At 43.3% G+C, this 25,827-nt stretch overlaps 2 protein-coding genes and 1 pseudogene across 5 annotated transcripts in view; 1 reads left to right on the forward strand and 2 right to left on the reverse strand.

Annotated features, from left to right (window-relative positions):
- LOC126173780 (uncharacterized) overlaps positions 1-3,867 on the reverse strand; it is a 66,628-nt gene extending 62,761 nt beyond the window's left edge. The window contains exon 1 of the mRNA XM_049920987.1: positions 3,715-3,867. Within this exon, the coding sequence (XP_049776944.1) occupies positions 3,715-3,867 (153 nt within the window). The remainder of the gene's footprint in view (positions 1-3,714) is intronic.
- Positions 1-25,827, forward strand: part of LOC126172942 (COMM domain-containing protein 4) — a 551,734-nt gene that overhangs the window by 398,311 nt on the left and 127,596 nt on the right. The gene's annotated exons all lie outside the window — the stretch shown is intronic.
- Positions 14,111-14,228, reverse strand: LOC126104578 (5S ribosomal RNA; annotated as a pseudogene).

Below are 25,827 nucleotides of genomic sequence, written 5' to 3' on the forward strand. Positions count from 1 at the left end.
CTGTCAAAAAAGAAGCTTAAGTTTGTAATACTCAAAGATTTTAAACAGTTCGATCTATTACTTAAACAACTGCATGTAATCCGTGGACGTGTTTTCGAATACTTCAGAACATTCACTAACTATCGCAAAACATAGCATATGTACTAAATTTTGGGTTCGACAACATTCTCGTGTCAAAGCTAACAAGGGAACTGGAGAACGAGACAGATGTAGCGAAGTGATTAAGACACTGAACCCCCACTGGAGAATCGAGGCCTGAAACTGCCATCCGGGAGGACTTGTACTCAGTTTTTCCGGCGACATCGATTCGATCAAAGCGAGATATGTGATGATTCCTTTGAAAAGGATATAGTCGAATTCCAGCTCCATCTTTTTCCATTCCAAGCTAAGTAAGGTTTACAACAGGAAGTATGCTCGTCTTTACTGTGAACACAAATATTACGTAATTTTGCAGGAAATTTTACAACAGGTACATGTCAACTGTAGGATACTTTGACCTTCCTTTTCTTGGCCCACGACTTGCTGCAATACAGAAATTGTCCTCTTGTTTCTAAAAGAAAACTTACTGTGGGAAGGCGTTCCTCTTTTATCTTATTTTCTGTCAGTCAGCCAAATACTTGGGACAGAAGCAGAGTCATAAGTGGGAGATCGCACGCATCGATAGAACAGCGACATTTGCTTGAAATAATCATTTGCAGGTAATATACGAAAAATTACTTGTAATGCCATTGATAGTTTCCAAAACAGTAAAGTGTACAGTGAATATATAAAATGGAAACTATAGTATTTTCGTTCTCTGTCTCTGCATGACAAACTCTTTATTCCTTTGTTCCGTCCACATTTTCACCGTCGTCGGTGAGGGCGAATGCTCTGCGATTGTCCCTCATTTGACACTAGCTACTTCCAGCTAAAGCTTTGTGCACATTTTCATAGCCCGTCCAGCACCTCATTTTACTAATTACACAATTGTTGGTGAAACGTCAGTTCACTTGTAAACCGGACCCGCATCGCTTTTATTTGTTAAGCGCGCCGCGAAAATGCTTTGCAAACGTTTAAAACAGAGAGAGCAACAAGAAACGCGACTTTTAGCGGAAATTATGTAGAGGCCCAGTTGTCGTCCGTCTCCAGCCCACTTTGAGGGTTCCGTTGTGCTGTTTTACGGCCCGGATGCCCGTCACAGAGCGTGCGGGGTGCGTCCCGATGTTGAAATTTTCGCTGGCGCCTGCGCTGTGAGGCAAGACGCGCCTTTGGCTGCTGTTGCTCACCCCTGTACGGCCTGGCTACCGACAACCGGAGAATTTAAAGTCTCGACACTCTCTAGTGCTGAACTGTACGCTCTCCATACTTTGCACCTTTATTAATATTAGATACGGAAGTATTTTCTTACGTTAAGAATCTTTGCAATTGCTTTTGGCGGAGCTTATCACCACGCACCCGTGCCAGCGAAGGGTTTCAGAAGCTATATTCAGGGTAGGGCTTTGGTGCGGTGAATATTTTCTCTTTCTTCGTTAGCGACAGGCCAAAAATAATTGTTTAGTTAATGCGTGGTACCTTCTAATGTGACGGTCAAATCCTCTGCATATATGTTTTTAATTAGATCAATATTCGTTTATCGAGAATCATATACCACCATCTCCTACTAAAACCGTTATTATTACTACAACTTAAGATTGTCACAAATCTGCGTCAATTACAGTTTCATTGTGTATACATACATCCCCATTCTACATAACGCAAACAGAGCATCAGAACCTGATGCACAAGACTCCTGAACAGTTTAAAAGATATATACTTTCTACTTTTATATTTCAGTTGCACACTTTTTTTGAACCTCAGATGGAAAATAAACAATATATAAATTTTTAAATAGGAATACAGTTGCTGAATTCCCTCGCGACTAATGTGTCGGTACTAGCTGATGAACAATGTTCAAGGTTTATGTATCCGTATGAAATTCATAATGTGTAGACACAACCGACATTTTATAGGTGAATTGCTTTTATTTCATAATAAATTTCGATTTTCACACCACGTGCAGGAGTCTGAAAGTTAACACGTGGGAATCGGACTTAATCCTGTTTCGTTTGCGTTCGGGTACTTGAAGATGATCTTGAAAGGCTGATATTGGTTGTAAACCGTAGTTCACCTAGCAGCTCACTGTTTCACTCATACAGTACTTATCAATGTGGATCACAAGTTAGCAAAATATTTTATATATCGGTATCTGGCCCTGATGTTCAGTATGCGTTTTAGCGTGTGCAGAGCGGGACTAACGGCCATAGGTTTATTCACATCTTTGATTGAAAAATTTCCTGTTTCTGATGATGATTTGATACAATAAAACCTAGTATCAATAATGAAGGTACCGAGAGTAGCTTATAGTGGTAAAGTAGGGATTTTCCGTTAAGTTTCTGCAAACTGTGAGCCACCACCTACTGAAAATATAAATGATTATACTTGCTAAGATGCCGGTGGTGGTCACGTAGGTTTCTACATGGTGCTACACTGTCAAAAATCTTGACCGAGCCTACGAAAAAATGGCTAAAGTGGCTGCATGGGCTAAGTATGGACTGCGAGTTAGATAGCATCAGCGATATATACATATGCGAAAGCAACTGCTTCCAATAAATTGTGTTGGACTTGTCACATGCGTTGCATGTGTTAGACTAGTCTGAACCCGTTTTAATTTCAGAAAATACTCTCTAATCATTAACAGGAAATATAGTTCAGATTTTCGATAGTCCCAGTGGCCATCAGGACTAATATTTCCGATGAGGGGTGGCAGACTGGTGAGATGGGGGTTAAAACATGTTACTGGTGCCCATCACTCCGTTAAAGTACATCACTAAATGAAATTAGTTACACCACACCAATAGCGGTGCAGAGGTATAGCATTCGAGTGCCCCAGGCTTGTTTCTCAAACTCAGAAATAACGCCTTCGATAATTGCATTTCTTATGCGACCATCATTCGCACTGCTCTTCGCTGATCAGTTATGATCATATTATTAATTCAGACGGACCTGAAGATGATCAGCTTTGATGGAAATGTTAATAGCTTAAAGAATTCTTGCAACAACAGACTGATAACTCTTACTGATTCATGTGGCTTTGTTTCATTGTTTCAGTGGAGGAGTCGGCAGCTAAAAACGAATATTTATGTTTGATTGTACTATGATACTGATATGCCAAGGCTCTAGCTTTCGGAAAGTATCATATCCGTTGTAATCTATTTTAACATTAGCTCGTTATATCGGATGTAGCATCAACCTTTTTAAGCGACGAGGACTGAAGCAGACAAAGTCCTATTCAAGTACGGGACTACATACACAAAATAATTTATAATTGTGTCCTGACACATCACACGATGAAGCATGGCTTGCTTTCTCATTCACGAATACAGAAATGGACGTTTGTGGGTGCCTATATCGACAGTACCTCTGTAGCAATCCCTGAATATTTAATATGCTTCGAATTAGATACTGGGGTGTTGTACCGGCGTCGTAGCGAAGCTGTGCTGCGGAGAAAGAGGCGCAGTGCTGCTTTACCTTGGGCTTCGAGGGCGGCGTCCGGCGGAGTTGTGGGACGGCGGCAGGACTGGTGCCGTTTAAATACTGGCCCAGCAGGCCGGGCCAGGGCGCGGTCACCTCCGATCTGTCAGTGGGCAGTCACCTCCCCCTCCACCTCCCCCTCCCCCGCCCCTCCCTCACACAAACGCAGCGAGACACCCCCGCGGTGGCGGCAGCGGGCCGGCACAGATTAAAGTGGGGACTTGGGGGCGGCACAGATTGCCGCGCCACGACCCACGCCTCAGGCGTCTTGAGACGCCGTCCTGGTAGCCACCAGCTCTGCACCTGGTAAGTTAACATGTACACTTGTGTAACACCGTCGTTTAACACCCCACTGACAGCACAGCGTAGATGAAACACTTCCAAACATAATTTACATAGAATGAACTATGTAGAAAGTAACACAAAAGAAACTGACCTTTGATATCTGTACAGATGATATACAGTCTTGCTAGTGCTGTTTATTGAGGCTCAGGTGGCAGCACGTGTCAAACCTTAGCAGGGATTACTGAGTTAGTGTGGAGTTGAGGCAGTAAGTGAGTAGTGTGAGGATTCGAATGTTGTAGGTTGTATAGTGCAGGATCACAGGAGATTATTAGATGGAGAAGCCGCTTCAGGAATAAGAGAACGCCTCTGATACTACAATGAGCAGTTGGTGACATTGTAGAGTTCGCTGGCTCAGTATGAAATGGGCATTGCCACAAAAGGATTTCTGGAAAGGGATTGCCTAAAGAGATCTGCTGGGTAGGGTGGCTGCCAGAGAGGACTGTTGTCGAGAAGTGCATCCTTGTTGCATATGATTGGGTGTTTGCCAGTAGGATATGGCTTCAAATGGCTCTGAGCACTATGGGACTCAACTTCTGAGGTCATCAGTCCCCTAGAACTTAGAACTACTTAAACCTAACTAACCTAAGGACATCACACACATCCATGCCCGAGGCAGGATTTGAACCTGCGACCGTAGCAGTCTCGTGGTTCCAGACTGTAGCGCCTAGAACCACACAGCCACCCCAGCCGGCCCAGTAGGATAGGGTTGGGGGTTTTCCAGTAGTGTTAAGTTGGGGGTTTAGTGGGTAGTGTCAGGGGTTTGCCAGGTAGGGTAGGAGGTTTTCCAGATAGAGCACAGGGATGTGTGTGCCTCTGTTGGTCGCAAGGGAGTGGGGGAACACACCTGTGTGGGTCAGTGTCGTGTGCACTGGGCTGTGTTGGTGGGAGGTAAGTGAGCCTCTTTGGGTCAGTGATTGTAACTGCTAGGTTGGGATGCGTTGCTGTGAGTTGGTGGGTTGGGTGTGCCAGCGGTCGTTGGCAGGAAGTGACAGTGTGCAGCACGATTGGGTCAGTGGGTGGGAGGGGTGCCAGGGTGGTTCAGCAAATGATGTGTCTGTACCATGGTGAATAGGCAGTGGAGAGAAAGAGAGAGAGAGAGAGAGAGAGAGAGAGAGAGAGAGAGAGAGAGAGAGCTGGGGGGAGGGATATCAGTTCGGGGGGGGGGGGGGTGCTGGCTTGAGTCAGTGGCTGGGGAGGTGATGGGTTAGGCTGGTGGGGGTGGCGAGCATTTTCCTGGGATGGGATTGACAGGGCAGGTCGGATGCCTTGCTTTTTAATGGAGGATTTTTGGGTAGAGGAAGTCTGTGTTGAAAGGGTAAGATGCTAGGTAGGGGGAAGGTACCAGTATGTGGGTTATGGTATTGTTGGGGGAGGTTATGGTGGAGCAGGCTTCCTGAATGCACCAGTGGAAAAGCAGATTCATGTTTGTTCCAGACTAGGGGGAAAGTCGCTACATAGTCAAGTGCACTGTAGGGCAGGACATATGAAAGCATCAATCAAGACGGCTGGATGGCTTCTCTTATAGTGGAGGCTAGTACATTATATAGACTGTGCTGTTTTCTGTCCTTGGGTCAGTGGTTTCTTGTATTTGGAAGGAAACTAAATGGGTGGAGATCAGTCGTTTCTTAACTAGAGTGTAGAAGAATCCATTGTTAGAGTCAAGCTTGTAACCGAGTTTTACAGGATGCACTGCTGGGATTAGTGAATTCTTGAGGTTGCATATCGGTAGTATAGAAACACAAACAATCTTATACACGATACATTGTGAACAACGTGTATGTAGAAGAAAACAAACTATTGGCAAACGGGTTGCGGTCTATGTGGTTTTGTGGTAAATGGAAAAGCATTTGATTCAACTCTTCTTTTTTTACATGAGATGTAAAAGACTGAAATGGTGTGCAAAATTTGTATTAACGTGTGTTGATTTGGGAAACATATTTTATGGACAGGCATGCTCAGTCTGTTGGAGCATGAGATAATTGGGACTTGCTTTATTATGATGAATTTTGGAGAGTGAATACCTGCTTAACGCTATCGAAGATAATATTTGATTAGTGTTTGATTTTGTCTGTATAGCCACATGTGAAAGGATGAAATCCACAGAAGACAAAATTCATCAATGTTATCGTAACATATTCCACGAAATAATGTAACTAGAATAATTAAATTTATTGTACATGTTATTAGTTTTACAAACTTGCTGTCAGTGTTACAAAACAGTATTTTTATGGGTAAATTAATAGTGGTGAACAACAAAGTTTTCACCTGTCTTGACACGTTATAAAACAACCCAATTGTCTCTTGATGCGTTGTGAACAGTCCAGCACAAATTCACAGATAAATTTCCTATAGTAGCTGATGTACCAGACATTGACCTAAGATATTTAATACACATATTCGCTTGATGAGGCATGAGACGAATGTGGAGATACGAAAGCAGCCAAATGAGCCGTTCTATTTGTATGATATGCATTGTGGAGCTTGTCTTAAAGTATGACAACATAACATCCTGTGTCGTAGTGCTGCCGGCGATCGTAGCATCTATGTCAGAGGTCATCTTTGGCTAAGTGAACTGAAGCACTATATCGAAATTAATTTATCAAAGCTTTAAACTTTAACCTCGACCCTTCTTACGGAGATTCAGTGTTCGACACGTAGCTGCGTTAAAGTGCAGCGCTATTGCAGCGAATGGCGCATTTATACGAGACAGTACAGACCACCACGGGTCTCGCCACTCTTTTTGGCCTGTTGGTGCTTGGCTGCCACAGGGCCCCAGTCGTCGCAGCACCTTTTCCCTTCCGTGCTGCATGTCTGTCCTCTTGCTATTCTCTCCCCCCCCCCCTCCCTTGGGGAACATGTCTGTCCACTGTTTTCCGTTCCTTTTTTCTTTCTTCGTTCCCCTTCTTCTAACCTTCCTCCACTTCGGCGTTTGAGGCTCCTCTTATTTCTTCCTGTGCGCTGCTGAACGCTGACCACCGCTTCTGACCTGTAACAGGAGACTGGGTAAGGCGTAATTCCCAGCCCCGGGTTGACAGGAAAAGTTCACACAGGCCCCTGGTACAGGCAAGGCCCAGGGAGGGGTGATTGCCTGTGCTACTACTTTCACAAATTGCCATTGATCCCTCTGTCAGGTGTTGGGCAGATGTGACCCCCTTTTCATGGGGGTCCCCAGTTGGAAGGGGCTTGCCATCGAAGACGCTGGCAGTCATGGGAGATTTTCTCGCAATGAGCCAATCATCTAGTTCATAGTCAATGTCTACCAACGTAAACGGAATGAGGCTAACGATTCAAAGACCCTCCCATCTGCACACAGTTCATCGTGGTTTCGCATACTAAAGATGGCTAGTCCTTTGCTATAGTAAATCCGTTTGTTATTCAGAAAGGTGTTGATGCAATTGTTGGCCTCGTGAAATCCTGGTCTCGTTTACGCAATGGCTCTTTGATTTTGGAGACTACTTCTGATTGTCAAACACAAAAACTGCTTGCAGCTTCGCTCCTCCACAGCTATCCTGTTGATGTCAGGGCCTATCGAATGCTGAATTCTTCCTATGGTGTTATTTACACTAGCCTGCTCGATGGTCTGACCGAGGCAGAAATCCAAACGTACCTCTCTGATCGGGGCGTCATTGCAGTTCATCGGGTGAAAAAAAAGATAAATGCAACGGCAGTGCCTACATGCACTCTGTTTCTCTGTTTTGACAGAGTGGTGCTTCCGTCAAAGATCAAAGCGAGCTAAGAAGTTATCACAGTCCAACCATACATTCCAAACCCAAGGCGCTGCTACCAGTGTCATCGTTACAACCGCACTGCAGAGTCCTGTCAACACCCGGCCAAATGTGTAACCTATGGTAGGGATGCTCACGAGCGCGAGTGTCTGCCTCGTTGTCCTCACTGTATCAACTCCAATGGCGACCATACCGCCTCCTCCCGAGGTTGTCCCATGTATCTCGATGAGCGCCGGCCGGAGTGGCCGAGCGGTTCTAGGCGCTACAGTCTGGAACCGCGCAACCGCTACGGTCGCAGGTTCGAATCCTGCCTCGGGCATGGATGTGCGTGATGTCCTTAGGTTAGCTAGGTTTGAGCAGTTTGAAGTTCTAGGGGACCGATGACCTCAGAAGTTAAGTCCCATAGTGCTCAGAGCCATTTGAACCATCTCGATGAGCGGGCTGTCGAGGAAATCCCGGTGAAGGAAAAAGTGCCTTACCTGGACGCTTGGCTGTTGACTGTTGGCTAGTCAGAAACCCTGCATTCTAAAATGCGGCATTTACTCTACTGTTCTTGCTACATCTCGCTTCACGAAGGACATCGCCACCCAAACGTGCGACCTCAAATTCAGCACTGCAGTTATGAAATCGCCCAATGTCATGGCAGCATCCCCATCTCCTCCTCTAGCTGTGCAACAAGCCGAACTTTCGCCTCACGAGGCGAAATCATTTGCTACACAACCGACGGGCCAGAAAGGACAGAAGGAATACGCCCACGAAGACTACGTCCCTCCAGCCAAGAAATATGAGTCTTCCTCTGCCATCCAAAAAGGCTCCAAGAAATCAAAGAAAGGCTAACGGTCTTCTCCCTCGCCAATTTTGAGATCCTCTTCGACAGTGTCGACACTTGATACTCTCGTCCGACCGACCTCCCTGTCGTCGGTGCGCACCACCAACCTTTTTTCTGCTGTGGACTCTGCAGACCGACATGAAACAAAATCGCGTCCTCATTACCACTTTGAGCACCCGCATTTTTTCCCGGTCCGCACTGACCTTCCTCCCAAGGACACAGGGGAGTCATGCCGCTCATCTGGGATGGTGTCCATAGTCAACCTATCACCCCGACTACCCGGCTTCAAGCTGTTGCAGTCCGCATTTTCCTTCCTCACTTGACCTTATCTCTTCATACCCTTTACATCCCTTTGTCATTCGATGTCACCAGGGCAAACTTCCTTCAGCTTATTGGGCAACTCTCTCGCCCTTTTCTGCTGCTCAGTGACTAATTTGCACCATCCCCTTGGGACTTGCCCACAACCTGCCAGAGAGATACCTTCTTGGCTGACTTGTTCAATCACTTTAACCTCATCTGCCTTAACACAAGTGCACTCACGTCCCTTTCAGATTCCACTCACACCTATTCCCATTTGGACTGCTCCTTCTGCACTGCCCAGCTTGCTCATTATCTCGAGTTGTCTGTCCTCTCTCCTTCTACCCCACCTATGTGCACAGCCAAATGGCAGTTTTCTAAGACCGACTGGAGGCTTTGCTTCCCCATGCCAACGTTCGATAAACAACATTTCCCCAGTTGTGACGACCAGGTAGAATATTTTACAAACATTATCCTTGCCGTCGACGAATGTTCCATTCCTCACACTTCCTCTTTGCCGTGCTGTGTCCCAGTGTCTTGGTGGACAGGGGCATGCCGCAACGCAATTCGCGCGCAGAGATGTGTTCTCTGTGTTTTTAACTGTCATCCAAAGAATGCAAACTACATTCGTTAAAAACCGTTGCGTGCACAGTGTCGTCGCGTTCTTCGGGATAGCAGAAAATTATAGCTAGATTTGCTTTACTAGTTCTTTCAATAGTTCCACACTATCTTCCGTCATGTGGGCCAACCTCCGACGGCTGTCTGGGGCCAAGGTCCATTCCCCAGTTTTCTGCCTGACAGTAGCAGAGACTCTACTGCTATCTCCAATACCTTGTTCCACTATTCTGATGAGATTTAGAGCCTTTACTGTGAGGGAGCTAAATCATGCTCTCACTTCATCATGATCCGCCGGCCAGGGCCGGACGATGTTCACACTGGGAACTCGGAGAACCTTTCTCTTGCGGGCAAGTACTTTTTCCTTCATACGTACAATCTGAATAGAGGACACGTTTCCCCGACGTAGGCGTGAAGCCATTGTCATACCCACACCTAAGCCTGTCGAGGAAAAAAAACTTTCCTTCGCCCGTTTTTCTCACCAGCTGTGTTTGAAAGGTGATGGAATGTATGATTCATGCCTGGTGTCTGTTGTCTCGCAATTTACTAACCACTGCGCAGTGCGGATTTTGAGCGCGCCGTTCTGTGATTGACCATGTCGTCACTTTGTCATCCCATGTTATGAATGGTTTTCTGCGAAAATACCAGACTGTGGCCGCGTTTTTCTATTTGGAGAAAGCCTACAACACCAGCTGGAGGACTGATATCCTCCGTACTCTAAACATGTGGGCTTCTGTGGCCGCTTGCCCCATTTCATTCAGGAATTCTTAAGACACAGTTTTCAAGGCAGGTGTGGGTTCCGCCGTGTCGGACACCTTTATGCAGGAAACATGTGTGCCTCAGGGTTCCGTCTGGAGCGTTGTTTTCTTTGCTATCGCCTTTAACCCTATTATGGCATTAACCCCTGCCAGGCACCTCCGGCTCTCGATGGGTATGAACCATTCACCACCTTGGCTTCGTGCGGCAGCCTGTGTTCACCTTGGCCTTGATAAAGACACTACTCCAGACTCGCTCTGTTGCCTTAAGTTTCACCACTTTCGCTCGGAACTTCGCACAGTACCTTTGTGTACACTGATAGCTGTCGGACTGACTGTGATGTTGGGTGTGCCTTCCTCACTGGCACCGACGTTCTTCGGTATCAGCTTCTGGAACACTGCTCAGTATTTACAGAAGAGCTCTTCGCTCTTTATTAGGCCACTCAGTACATCCGGCGACACAGGCGTGATCTGCTCTGACACTCTGTGCCATTCAGAGTATCTGTGTGGTGTGCACTGTCCATCCTTTAGTGCAACGTGTACAGGAAAGCTGTCACTTGCTCACTCTTGACAGAGCGCTGTGATGTTTCTGTGGGTTCCTCGTCACTCGACATAACCACTGGTCCTCCCTTCATGGGAACAAGCTCGGGAGAATTAAGCCTCTACTATCGGCTTCAACGATCTCCTCTCGGCCCTCTCGCCGCGAAGAGATTATTTTAGCTATGTTGCTATTGAGCACTGCCTTTTTAGCCATAGCCGTTTGTTAAGTGATGCTTCCCTACCACTACGGGCTCATTGTCCTCGGTATATACTTTGCCGTTTCCTGACGGAATGCCCTTTTTTTTTAACTATTTACTTTCTCATTTATGTTTGCCGTCTGAGTTACTGGCCGTTTTAGCGAACGACTCGCGGGCTGTCGACCGCCTTTTAATTTTTATCCGTCGTAGCAATATGCCGAAGAACATTTAATCTTTAGTTCAGGACCTCCGTTTCTCTGTGGCGTATTCTATTCTCCTTTCTCCAAATCACTTTTTTACCTGTCTTTCCTTCAGTCGGTTATGCTTAAAGATTAGTGATTTTTAACTCCATTTTTCTCTTTCGTGTTCTACGGTTCTGACATGAACGCATGTGACCCTGGTTGTATTTGCGCCCTAAAACAAAACGAGACGGTACAGATACAGATTCAAGTCGGATAACCTGACTACCCATATACCAACGATCACGCAACATGTCAACCAGTGTCTTGTAATACTATCTGAGTCTATTATGAATCACCGAATTAGAGCTACGTTAAACTGTTTCTTTTCATTTAGCATTTATTTTAACAATACCTTTATGTTATGTACATTATGGTGTCGCTACTAATGTTTCCCTGTTCTTTTTCTGTTTCTTTTTTACTCCAAATCCAGTTTTAAGGTAAATTTTCGCTTCTCATGAAGGCACGTGGGAATGACTGTTATTGCAATTGATAGCTAAGATGCCTTATGAAATATTTTTTTGTTCTTCTTAATTTCCTGTAGGATATTTCGTACTTCAACGTCATAACTGTTCATTTTAAGTACTAATTATCATAATAAATTTGAAGAGTAAAGGCCAGCCCGCGACTTCTCCACGATCGATGTACTGAAAATAAAATATTCACATTTTTAATAATTCGTGCAGCTAAAGGTCTGTATTCGTGATGACATATGTGACATTGTAAAATATGTAAAAGATACTCATAGGAAATAGCACAAGTTTACGCTCAAAGTACCTCGCATCGTGATGAGGAAGATGAAGATCTTTATGAGGAGTCACAAGAACTGTGAAACAAATGTAATTCTCACCATAAGGATTAGTAACAGGCGACTTTAATAGTAAGTAGGAAATAAGTTGAAAAATGACTCTTCAGTCAGAAAAGTGGAATTTGATGCCAGGATCGCCAGAGGGGACATATTAATGGAATTTACCGAGAAGAAAGGAATGTTTATCCTAATTTTTTCAAGAAAAATGTAGACATAAAAAAGAAATTTCAAGGACCAAGCGGTGTTAAACTATGTGCTGTTGAACAAAAAGAAACAGAATGTGCAGATATAAAACCAGTTTAAGATCTCTAGTAATGAAATTCTAGCAAGATGGGAAATGAAATTGTACACTAAGCTAGAAAGAACTAAACTCATTAAGAATGCCTCTAGTTTCATGGATTTAAAACAACGTTGTGTAAGAAGGACAATACCAAGTAAAATTAAGATAGGATGAAGGCTACAGAGAATAAAACTATAGATTCAGTTAGAGGAATGATCCAGAATGAGATGAGGGGCATAAATCAGAGTTAGTCTAGGTCCGGCACACAGTTTTAAGCTGCCAGGAAGTTTAGAGAGGAATGATGCTTAACAAATATTGCAGCTTAAGATGTGGCAGAGGTGAACAGCAGCAAAAAAATAAATAAAATTTCAGGTAACACAAGATAGCTGATGAAGAAGAGAGAAGAGTGGAAAATAAAATATTACATATAACACATGGTATTAATTTGGTCCAAAAAAGTCAGAAATTTAGAACAACCGAAATATGAAGAAAACTAAACAGGCAGTAATGACGAGTAGTCTGCATACATCAACCAGGTTGTCAGATGGCGCTGTTACAATAACACAGGAGGCGATACTAAAGGTACTGAAGATTTCTTGAAAAACGTAAGTAGAAGTCGAACGAATGAGCAGAAAGTTAAGTCTATAGAATAAGGAGAATTGTTGTAGATATATATGCGTTGGTGGTTGACTTGTAGATATACATGTTTCAGACAATCAGGAACCCCTCTCTGTCTGCCAATAGTTTTTTAGTTATCTGCATGTGGAAATCTATGTTAAGCACCTAATTCCATTGCACTGCTGGAGTGTTCTGTTCTTCGTAAGCAAATTTCATTTCAAAATCAGTGTAGCGTCTGTATGCTTTAGTTTTTTATTGTAGTATTCAGTAATGGTGGGAGGCCCACGCAGCATTGCTCTATTCAAAAAAGGGGACTGACAACTGCACATAACACAACTTGTGGGATAGTCGACTAAATAAAGATGGTCGACAGGTGTAGTGTAGATGATATTTGTTAATACAGGCAACAACAACAACTGCATAGATTGATACAAGAACAGCCAGAGTTAAAAGATCCTCCTTTTTGTTTAACTGACGACTAATTTCGGGTCACGTGAATCCATTTTCAAATCATCGTGTGAGACGAAAAGTTAAAATTACGATTTATCCAATAAACTGTTACAAAATTTGAGTGTATATTACAAGATATAGCAGATATCATACCTGTTTATAGATAGCAAATAGACAAAACAGAATTTGCTGTAAAGCGTGCAAGCAGCGTTAAGACTGTACATACCTGTATATCAAAGTCAAGTTTTTCTATGAACAGTGGCAGCGTGGTCGGATTTAGGACAGAGTGCTGGGGCCTACAGCTCCGAGGTCTCCACAAGAGACACTCTCACAACCCACAAATTTTCTAACGATACCAAGTAATAAGGAAAATTATATTTAGGAAAAAATATCTTAGTTCATTTGGCCTACACCATTGCATTAATACGACAGTTACTTGGCAATTATAATATAGTATGAAATTAGCTTCAATAACATTTTCATTTTGTTGTTTATTGTAAGCGTGAGTCAGATGAGTGGGATCATATCAGTTGAAAAAAAAATTAGCCACAATTCTGTAAGTAATCTACTGGTAAACCTTCAGTATGCCAAGCAGCCCTGATAAGCAGGTACCATTTTCCGGATTCGAGGGTATTGTTAAACAGCAATATAAAAACTCCTCCCGCACAAGCCATGAAGGTCTAAAGGTACCGACTGACCGCCGTGTCATCCTCAGACCACAAGCGTCACTGGATGCGGATATGGAGGTGCATGTGGTCAGCACACCGATCTCCCGGCCGTAGGTCAGTTTCCGAGACCGGAGCCGCTACTTCTCAATCAAGTAGCTCCTCAGTTTGCCTCACAAGGGCTGAGTGCACCTTGCTTGCCAACAGCGCTCGGCAGACTGGAGGGTCACCCATCCAAGTTCTAGCCCAGCCCGACAGCGCTTAACTTCGATAATCTGACGGGAACCGGTGTTACCACTGCGGCAAGGCCGTTGGCAGGCAGCAGCATGGATCTGTTTCATATTATATAGTTATATATGCGAATAATTATTTTTTGGAACAACTGAAATGAATTAATTATTCACATACCTTACTGCATAAAACAAATACGAAATAAATAATTAATAAATGAATGCATATTATTATTTATCTATGGTCACCATTTTGTAATGTGAAAAAAAAATATCGCAGCGAGGAATCGAACACTGAATGTCCGTCGTTGTTTGTTTATGCCCTGTTTTGCCTGTATGGTAGGCCATGCTATAACAAGCGTCCACCTCGTGACGAGCTTGTAGCAGGAAGTCCCCAAAATCTGAGACGTTCACATTACATTGTTTCAAGCAGTCCAAGAGTCTACGAACGCCGGCCGGTGTGGCCGAGCGGTTCTAGGCGCTACAATCTGGAACCGCGCGACCGCTACGGTCGCAGGTCCGAATCCTGCCTCGGGCGTGGATGTGTGTGATGTCCTTAGGTTAGTTAGGTTTAAGTAGTTCTAAGTTCTAGGGGACTGATGACCTCAGCAGTTAAGTCCCATAGTGCTCAGAGTCGAGTCTACGAACATTTTGCAACAATGTAAATCGTTCTAAATCACGTCCTTCTGAATTTATATCGATACACGTAAGTATTTTCCCATTGTAATATCTAACGTAAACGCCATAACTGAATAGGTTTAAGTACATTGCTTTCCTATTCTTTTCATTTTCCATGTGCACTCATAACCTCTTTTTTTGTTCTCACGATCCCATATTCCCCTTACTTGGTAGTAGGATGGGGACTCCACCACAATTTTGATATCAAATGATGTCAAATTGATATGCAAGTTAATTAAATTGATCTATTAATTACCCCAGCCATACCCACCGCTACCTGAAGATGTCGTGTTTTTCTCAACCAACACATGGGTCCCAGCCCCCCTCCCCATCCCCCACCTACCCTGTTGGTGACAATTTCGAATTTTGGCGGGAATTTCGAATTTTGGCGATAATTTCTTTATCTCAGGGCTGTGCTGAAGTCACTCCCCACCCCCAACCACGGAATTGGCGGAAAATTAAAAGTGGTGGTGCCCTTTCCGAGGCGAATGGAAATGTATCGGTATGTGATAGGAAACCTTGGACTATAGACATGGACTGAAAGGCTACTGTGGGACGTAGCATTATTAGATCGAAGGCTTTCCAATTAGTTGTTTTATAATTTGTAAGAGTTCTCAGAGATATAAGAAGCCTTATATTTACTGCTTATATTAACATTCTGACAAACAGTGAGTTAACTGCAAGTTGGCTAATCAGTTCCCTAGTGATGAATTGGTACAAGTCAGAAGGCTGTCAACGGTAATCATTTGTTTCTAGCTGCAGCCACGTTACCTTGCTGACAGTACTGCGAGAGGTAGTCGTTGTCCGCTGTGTTCCTTTGTTATACTTCACTCTGTTTCGTACTAATTTCTATCCTTGTAATATGTGTACGCATTTAACAGAGTTACGATCGTCATTAAAAATGTCAATATTTAAGACGAATTTAGTTTCTATTACGAAGCCATTTTGCTACTGGTTTCGCGGAAGAAAGAAATACCAGATTAAGGTAGCTGTACTGCAGCAGGAAGGCGTGGCCTGTTGAGTCCGCCCCGCCCCCTCCCTTCCTCCGCCCCCCCTCCCCGTCCTCATCCTGTGGCTGTCTGTGTGGCACCCAGGCTTCTTTCCTTCCCTCCCTGCAACTCCCTCTGACAATCACCCAACATACAGTTAACACAATGAATCTATCTCATAGCATTTGACTTGTTAGTAGACATGTTTAAAAGGCACTTTACAGCTGTATCGCGTTTAAGGACCGTTTGCGTTATCCGTTTCATCTCCTTCAGAAATTCTGTCGAATAATATTATCCCTTTACTGAATACTGTGAGGCGTGGAATGTTCACCAGATATAAAATTGTCAGATCTCTGTAGCTAATATCGATAAAGAGACAATATTTGACACATGCAAATACACATTCATAAAGTTCAAGCATATGTAATTTCATTTAACTTGCTTAACGTGAGCAACGATGGTGATACAAAATACCCAAACGCTACTCTGTCTCACGCCGCACATTTCGTGGCGTTTCCGGGATAACACTTTTAACACCTTCAACGATGCATTCACACAGGGTGCACGTATCCTGCACAGATTTGGCGTACACCTTGGTATTAACATATCTTCAAAGGGAAAAACTCTGTCTAGCGATCTTGGTAGCTATCGGACTGAGCGATCCATTCGAATCCAGCGATATATTAATTCTTCGTGCAAATACTCGAGACTGCCTAATGAGGTGACACTCCATCTAGTTGAAACGCTATGTCGGGCTGCATGTCCTGGAGTTGGGTCATGGTTCAGATGGCTCTGAGCACTATGGGACTTAACTTCTGAAGTCATCAGTCCCCTAACTAACCTAAGGACATCACACACATCCATGCCCGAGGCAGGATTATAACCTGTGACTGCAGCGGTCGCGCAATTCCAGACTGTAGCGCCTAGAACTGCTCGGCCACTCCGGCCGGTGAGTTGCGTAATAGCCTAATTCTACAGATATCCAAGTACACAGAATCGTTGATAGAAATATACGTCCTCACAAACACTGGCGTTTCATTACCCGAATTACGCACTTTATGTCTGTTTACATCGCCTCTTTGATGAAATGTTGCTTCGTGTGAAAGAGATTTTTACTATAAGAAATTATCATTTCTCTTCAATGAGGAATATCTTAGTGGAAAATTCTCGTTGTGCATGATCATGTGCCTTCAGATCTTAAAAAATCAGCATTTTCTTTCAATAAATGAAAATTAAACTATACGCAGAGTTAATACAGCGAAAAATATAATATGCTGTGTATTGCATCCCTCTTGAGTTCTGACAGTGAAAGTGGCGGGGTGGTAGGTGCATTCTCCTGCGAGTGGACATCGACTTCACTAATACGCAGGAGGTTCTGGTACTTTCAGTGCTAAATCAAATCCACTTACGAAAATCAGAAATGAGGGCTACTAGAATTTGTAATAGCTTCACTTTTTTCAACATATTACGAAAATGTGTTCAGAACGTTTCCAACATTACCACTCCGTTACAGGGAATGTCCTCATGGTATTTTGACTTTCACGCTGCTGAATGACGTTTTCGCAACGGTGGTAAATTTCGATCATCAAATATGTCTCTTGATGCATTTTCCCGGGCGGTGAATGTCCATTTACATCTAGATCATAGGCGTTCACAGAAACTTATTGGGGGGGGGGGGGGGGGGAAGGAGGGGGCCGCAAGACTCTAAAAACGCCATTTTTTTTTATAAGCATAAGCATCGGGAACCAGAACTCCACCGTCAAATTTTCTGAGCTTGTAGTAAGGAGCAAAGCAAGAAAAAATCCATGGTGAACATCGGCTCTAAAATTCTTCAGTAGATGTGTTTCGCATTAGCGAAAATGAAAAGTGCTCATGGCTGTTAAGGAATGCATTTTAGATCCCATGTTTACTAGACATTGTTTTCTTGTTTTGCTCCTTACTAGGACCTCTGAAAGTTTATCGGTGATATTTTGGTGCAGTGTGTATTTGAACTGATCAGTTGAGTCTTACTGCGACCGATTACGTAATGCTACAGTTATCTAAACGAGAAATGTAGCGGAACCAGGAGAAATCACTTCTAGAAGTGTATGAGGGTCTTGTAGTGCATAAAACCTTTGTACTACACATTCTAGGGGGGGGAGGGGGGGGGGGGCGCGACACATGCGTCCCCTCTTACGGACGCTTATAATCTAGATGTGTACACCACAAACTACAATACAGTGTACATTTCCTGAATCTTGATCAGTTAACGCCTGTCTTTTGAGACATTAATTTTATACGTTGTACCTCATTTTTTACAAATAAAACAGGACAACGATAGAAAATCTTTGTTAAGGCTTGTTCTTACAGTTCTTGGTGCGCAGAATGTCAGTTTAACAAAAAGGCGACTCGTTTTCTAACAACTAACACGTAGTATTTAAAAAATATATTTTTAGCGATTTTAATGGTATCTATTACATGTACTATTCCAATTTTTCACTCTTTTGTAAACGAGGTAGTAGGTCAAAGAATCATTGTTGGAGAGAACATATTGTGCAAAACCCTCACTGATCCGAAAAACATTCTATTAGCATGTTTGCACATTAAGTTGGTTCTAAAACAACAGTTTGTGATAGCCTCACCAAAAACTGAAGAACGTTCCGAATAGTTTTGCAAGAAGTTGTAATGGTACTTGAATTACGTAACCATTACGGCACCTCACCTCAACCTCTCGATACCAGCAATATTCTACTGTTTTTCTGTAAAATAGTTAACATATTTCTGTGACAACATTCAGATTTGATTTCATTAACGTAGAGGTACTTCGATACATCGATATGTATATATTGCAATGATATTATTCTTATGTGTCTTCTTTCTTTTCTCACTATGATCTTTGACGTACTTGTAACTCTGATTTTTGGGCGCGTAAGCGGTTATTAGAGAGTCAAGCTTTGGTTGTCATGTTAAAAAGACGCAAATTGTAGTCAGTTTATGAAATGTGAACTTCAACACTGAGGAGATATTTTCAAGTATGTTTTATATTGTGAAGTGATGTTTTGGAACGCGTTACGTGATATTGCAACAAAAGTAATAAAAAATAAGTGTAACTTAAATTCGGAGTTCTGATTACTTTTTTACATCACCCTTGTCCTAACTTGCAAAAGTTTAATCTTCAAGAATGGATTATGAAACACACCTATAAAACTTTTGAATATCGCCGAATAACACCTAGACCTCTTTGCATCCGAGTTTGGAATCATCACTACCTAGATTTTCGACGATTGAGCCATGAGTTCACAATGAGACCAGCGTGGGAAACACGAAAAGATGAGTGCCTAGTTTATCCATTATTTAAGAAATGACTTTATTAACTGTGCTCTAATGACACCTGTCACATAATATAACTTTGTTGTTGCCCGAAAATGCAATATTTAGCATTGTTGGAGAGAACATTTGTTGTGGTATGGTTGTTACAAAGTGTCCCCATCTGTTACAAGGGAAACTGAAAGAAACCATATTTGCTAAACCTGACCTTTGAAAAATGATATTCGACTTCGAATACAAAAGACTATGAAAGTGGAGCTACGGTATCGTTCAAGTAGGTTGTTACAAAGTTCATAGTCAACAGATGGAGCTTATATTATATTTCTATTGTAAGCAACAGTTGGAATGGTTCAAAAAAATCAAACTGTTTGAGTCTCAATACTTCCTTTTCTAAGAAATCACCACGAATTCATCTGAAAATTACTGTGATTTCAGTGAGGAAAAAGGTGAAGACTTTCATCATCAAGGCACTGAAGTCATACGAAGACTATATCAGGGCCGCTGCAACGTCAGTGTAACGGGAGACTACTGTTGGTCACTGCACCGAGATGTACAGTAGGCAATTTACACAGAGAGAACCTATTCGAAATGCCACAACAAGAAGAGAGAAATGTAATTTAAGCCATTAGATTCATAATTCATGCATAATTCTAATGCGGCAGAGAAGTAGTTTTATGTTTCGATAAAGTCTTCTTGTTATACTGAAAGCCGGCCGTGGTGGTCTAGCGGTTCTGGCGCTGCAGTCCGGAACCGCGGGACTGCTACGGTCGCAGGTTCGAATCCTGCCTCGGGCATGGGTGTGTGTGATGTCCTTAGGTTAGTTAGGTTTAAGTAGTTCTAAGTTCTAGGGGACTTATGACCTAAGATGTTGAGTCCCATAGTGCTCAGAGCCATTTGAACCATTTTTTATACTGAAAATTTAATTTTCATTAGAAGAGTTTTCCTAACTTCCTAGTTTATAACTAAGTACGGTTGTGACAACTCCTACGTGATAGAAAAAGGGGAGGTCACTTTTGGATTCAGTGTCCAAAAAACGATGTGATTAAACTATCACCTAACAAAAAACAATAAAAAACGTATTGGTCTGTGTTAATCAACGTCTAGCAGTCAATAGCGTCAAACTACTTTATTAAGGATAAAATGTTCGCTTAGGTTTAGCATTCCGTATTGTCTGAGTGAAAGAAAGAAAGAAAGAATGAACGAAGGAAGGAAAGCATGGAGACGAGGACTCGGATAAGGCAGGGGGTGGCTGCAGGCTAAAGCAATCGCGCGAATTACGGCCGGCCAGCGTGGACTAGGGTGGCCGGTCCAACTAGCAGCTCTGGGCCACAACGCCGCGAGACAGCGTCGCCCCCACGTGCCGCCTTCCAGTTCCGCCAACTGTCTCCTCACCGCTTCTTTCTTCTGTGTCTGAAGTCAACATAACTTATTCTCAGAGCGGTATTCCGTAGTCATTCAGATTACATCATGGAAGCATGGCATGTTCTCTGTTTTTTCTGCTATTTGATGTCACTCAAAGGATTCTTAGTTTTGGAGGAAGTTCTTGCCTTACTTTCAATAAAATCTGTACTATCAGCTCTTTAATAACAAGTGTTTGATACAACTTACGTCAGTCTATTGAAGTATGTAAGGTTTTTAAAAAGTGTCCCATATCCTTGCAGGAGATGATAGAGAACAAAACTGCTTAAGTCATATAAACGTATGTCTGGAAACAAAAACTTGTCGAGATGTACGAGATTTTGTCCCGTGGTAGCCATCTGTGTGTTGACACTACAGGGGATCCTCGATATGGTAATTGTTCGTTATCACCTATCCTTTTCCCCCCTTTGAAAAAGAAAATCGAACTCAAACTACACTGATGCGCCAAACAAACTGACATAGGCATGCGTATTCAAATACAGAGATGTGTGAACAGGCAGAATACGGCGATGCTGTTGGCAACGCCTATATAAGACAACAAGCTCAAATGGTTCAAATGGCTCTGTGCACTATGGGACTTAACATGTGAGGTCAGCAGTCCCCTAGAACTTAGAACTTAAACCTAAGCAACTTAAGGACATCACACACATCCATGTCCGAGGCAGGATTCGAACCTGTGACCGTAGCAGTCGCGCGGTTCCAGACTGCAGCGCCTAGAACAGCTCGGCCACAGTGGCCGGCAGACAACAAGCGTCTGGCGCAGTTGTTAGATTGGCTACTGCTACTAAAATGACAGGTTATCAAGATTTAAGTGAGTTTGAACGTGATGTTTTAGTAGGTGCAGAGCGATGGGACATAGCATCTCCGAGGTAGCGATGAAGTGGGGATTTATCTGTACGACCATTTCAAAAGTGTACCTTGAATATCAGGAATCCGATAAAACATCAAATCTCCGTCATTGCTGCCGTCATTGAAATGCAAGACCGGGACCAACGAAAAATGATGATAATCGTTCAACGTAACAGAAGTGCAACGCTTCCGCAAACTGCTACAGATTTCAATGCTGTGCCATCAACAAGTGTCAGCGTGCAAACCATTCAACGGAACTTCATCGATATAGGCTTTCGGAGCCGAAGGCTTTTGTGTACCCTTGATACTGCACGACACAAAACTGTACGCCTCGTCTGGGCCCTTCAACATCGACATTGGACTGTTGATGACCGGCAATATATTGCTTGGTCGGACGAGTCTCGTTTCAAACTGTATCGAGTGGATGGACGTGTGCGGGTATGGAGATAACCTCATGAATACATGGACCCTGCATGGCAGCAGGGGAATGTTGAAGCTGGTGGAGGCTCTGTAATGGTGTGGGGCGTGTGCAGTTAGAGTGATATGAGACCACTGATACGTCTAGGTACGACTGTGACAGGTGACACGTACATACGCATCCTGTCTGATCACCTGCATCCATTCTGTCCATTGCGCATTCCGACGGACTTGGGCAGTTCCAGCAGGACAAAGCGACACCCCAAACGTCCAGAATTGCTACAGAGTGGCTCCAGGAACACTCTTCTGAGCTTAAACATTTCCACTGGCCTCCAGACCGTCCAGACATAAACCTTATTGAGCATATCCGGGATACCTTGCAACGTGCTGTTCAGAAGAGATTTCCACCCCCCTCGTTCTTTTACGGATTTTTTGACAGCTCTGCAGTATTCACAGTGTTAATTCCCTCCAGCACTACTTCGGACATAGTCGAGTCCATGCCACGTCGTGTTGCGGCACTTCTGCGTGCTCACGGGGGCACTACACGATATTAGGCAGGTGTACCAATTTCTTTGGCTCTTCAGTGTAACACATTTGGTTGTCCTCACATATGGTCATATACATGAGACGCGCGCTCTCGTAACTTGAGCGTGACGTCGATGGGTGTGGAATCCACCGACGCCTTTAAATGTCCCCATAGCCATAAATCTAAGAGACTAAGGCAGATGAACGGGTGGCAGTGATATCTCTCAGCGAGTGTAGTGACATAAATTTTTCTGGATATAGATTTGTCTATGAAAACTTCCGATGACAGATGAGAGTAAAATGGAAAAAGTGGGAAAAGAGGTGTCCATAATTATAGCCCACAAAACGCGCCAACGGAGGGAGCGGGGAGGAGCGATGCTCAATACGACGAAAACAGAAAGTACGTTCATGCCAAACACAGCAAAAAGTCTACAGAGCCTTAGTTTTTGACCAAAGAAACATTTTTCCGATTACCTTGCTGATGCCATGCTGTCGTATCATAAAACTTGTAAAAAGTCTTTACAGTTAATGCAGTTTCAGATGAGCAATCACAGAAAAGTGCGCTTTATAGTTTTTAAGCTTAAAAAAGCGAAAGTATCAAAACTTGGTATTTACAGAAGTAAAAACGAGACCGAGTGAAGATTACACGTAGATGTCAAAACATACTTGTGTAAACAGAAACGAAAAGAAAAATAGCTTTAGCGATGCATAATAGTCATTTTAGTCGTCTGGTGTAGTAACGATACGCATTGTCATTATCTCAAACTGTCGTGGATTATTTATGAAGAGCTACAGAGCGAGTATATCTCGAGAAGTGGTGATGACAATGCCACTCCCTGAAAAGCAGCCTACCAGATACCAGTAACAACACGTGTGGTTCCCGCAGTTTACTTCTGTGCTATCAATATTTTCTTCCTAAGTGGTCAGTTACTCCAAAAACTTAATGCATGGGGCACTAGTAAGTGTTGATTTGTCTGTTTATTAAACCAGCAGTTATGTGAAGAAAGGAAGTTACGTAATTAGTCTCTTTGAGGGCCTCAATAACACGTTTCTTTCAAATTAAATTTTCTTCAATGCATACCCCCAAACGTTTGGGCATTCCACCATAATCACTAAGGTTTTTCTCCAGATACATTAACTCTTGAGCTGTTGGACAAAACTGAATGTTTTGTACTGTTCTTTTTGTTTTTCGACGTAAAGTACGAGCCTATTTCTAGAGACCCTCAAGGGGATCACGTCTTTTTCGTGAGAACGTACATGTCGAGCACTGAGCCCCAAGCTATTGCAACACCCACTTCCTTTCTCGTGGAGCATCTGCCACCTCCGACTCTACTTACTTCTCTTTCTTTCTCAGAGTGGCAGCCTTTGATGTTGACTTCGCTGTATCCCTAGGTTCTGCTTTCTATGTCGACATCTTCACTCATTTCTCTCACATTACTTTTCGGATGAGGTAATTTTAATCGCCTTTTTAGTTGACCTCCATTTTCAAAATATTTCTGTAGTGTAGACCGACTGGGGAAGAACGCCTTAAACAGTGCTTGGTGCCTAATGTGTTGACCATCGTTTGTGCACAATTACGGCGTATGCTCGTTTATGTGCTTAAAAGCCAATGTAGTAACCAGTCCGACGCGGTGGGGTCATTATGTATGCTTACTGTAGAGCGCCTTGACAACAAATGGATCACAGTTGCGGTGGCTGAATTGCTAGCTCCCGACATATGCCAAGACCTCGAGCCAAATGATCTTTACTGTGGATGGACGGCGCCCGTTGGGAGAAAACTTGATCGGAATACGAGGCGTCAGGGCGGAAGTTCCGCATATGAAACTATGAAACCGAACCAGCGCAATGGCCGTTCTGATTCGGCCTTCTCAACAGACAGATATTTCAACGCACATAGTTACAACTCTGCAGCTGACTCTGACTAACCCATGGGAAGACGGACAAGGCAGACTACTTGGGGTGACACAGTTCACTCAGTCCCTAGTGTTTACTTTTAGGGCGACAAAACCATAATTTTTTGTGGACCATACAAATAAAAAATTTGGAAAATTTGACTCATTGTTGATTAAGGCCTCCTGTACTGCACAGACTCAAACACTTCAGTCATGTGAACGACTGGGTGACATATCAGTGGCTACTGTGTCGCATAAAACTTTGAACGTGGTGTGAGGAGTTAAGTTTTACAGAGGACTTATGCGCCAGACAGATGAAGAGCTCCGAGCAGGTATGAAATGGCGAGATGTTGGGGAACGGCAGCTAAAGCCCAAATTGGCAAAAAACATTTGTTGCTGTTTTGAAATGAGGTATAACTGCATAATACTTTTGTTCAAACATTTTTTGGTACAGATGGTAAAAAAAATATTCTATCAAAAACGACACTCAGCAGGAGAAGATTTTCTAAGACTTCAAATTCCAGATTGTGAGGGAAATGTCGAGTAATATGGTCATACAAAAAAATACGTTCACTTTTAAAAAATGTTTCGTGGTTCACAAACAAATATAATCAGTTTATATATCAAACGCACAACATTGTAAAAAATTAAAGTAAAAACTTGCAACAGAAACATAAGTCTTACTATAGAAATTGTTTTGGTTTTTCACATGATCCAAATTAACTGAATAATATTTCTCTAATGTTCAAAGTTGAAAGTAAAGAAGCTGTTTTAACTGTTAATCTGCTTCATTATATTCTCATTTTGCAGTAGTGACAATAGTAATTCGATGAATTTCCAGGTCTGCACAAAGTTCATGTTCCCTGCCATCACACCTTTCACAGTGGATCTATTTTTCTTCAAAAAAATTCCTCACAAACAATATTGGCTTAAAAAAGCCCTGTCTCAGATATATAGATTTCGCTGATTCCCTACAACTGATTTCAGTCTTCTTCTAGGGACATTTAAATTATTGGCAGCAGACCATTCCGTCATTTCGCTTTCCAAAACACTTCAAACCGCTTGCTTCATTGCAGTTTCAAAACACATCTCTCGTCTCTCACTGGCGGGATGCTGCTGAAACTGCACATTAAAATATGGCGGAAACAGAAACTCGCTCGAATGAATGGTATTTCGTTAGTAGAATACAATCTACACTCCTGGAAATGGAAAAAAGAACACATTGACACCGGTGTGTCAGACCCACCATACTTGCTCCGGACACTGCGAGAGGGCTGTACAAGCAATGATCACACGCACGGCACAGCGGACACACCAGGAACCGCGGTGTTGGCCGTCGAATGGCGCTAGCTGCGCAGCATTTGTGCACCGCCGCCGTCAGTGTCAGCCAGTTTGCCGTGGCATACGGAGCTCCATCGCAGTCTTTAACACTGGTAGCACGCCGCGACAGCATGGACGTGAACCGTATGTGCAATTGACGGACTTTGAGCGAGGGCGTATAGTGGGCATGCGGGAGGCCGGGTGGACGTACCGCCGAATTGCTCAACACGTGGGGCGTGAGGTCTCCACAGTACATCGATGTTGTCGCCAGTGGTCGGCGGAAGGTGCAC

The sequence above is a fragment of the Schistocerca cancellata genome, chromosome 1 (genome assembly GCF_023864275.1).
Source record: "Schistocerca cancellata isolate TAMUIC-IGC-003103 chromosome 1, iqSchCanc2.1, whole genome shotgun sequence".
NCBI lineage: Eukaryota > Metazoa > Arthropoda > Insecta > Orthoptera > Acrididae > Schistocerca > Schistocerca cancellata.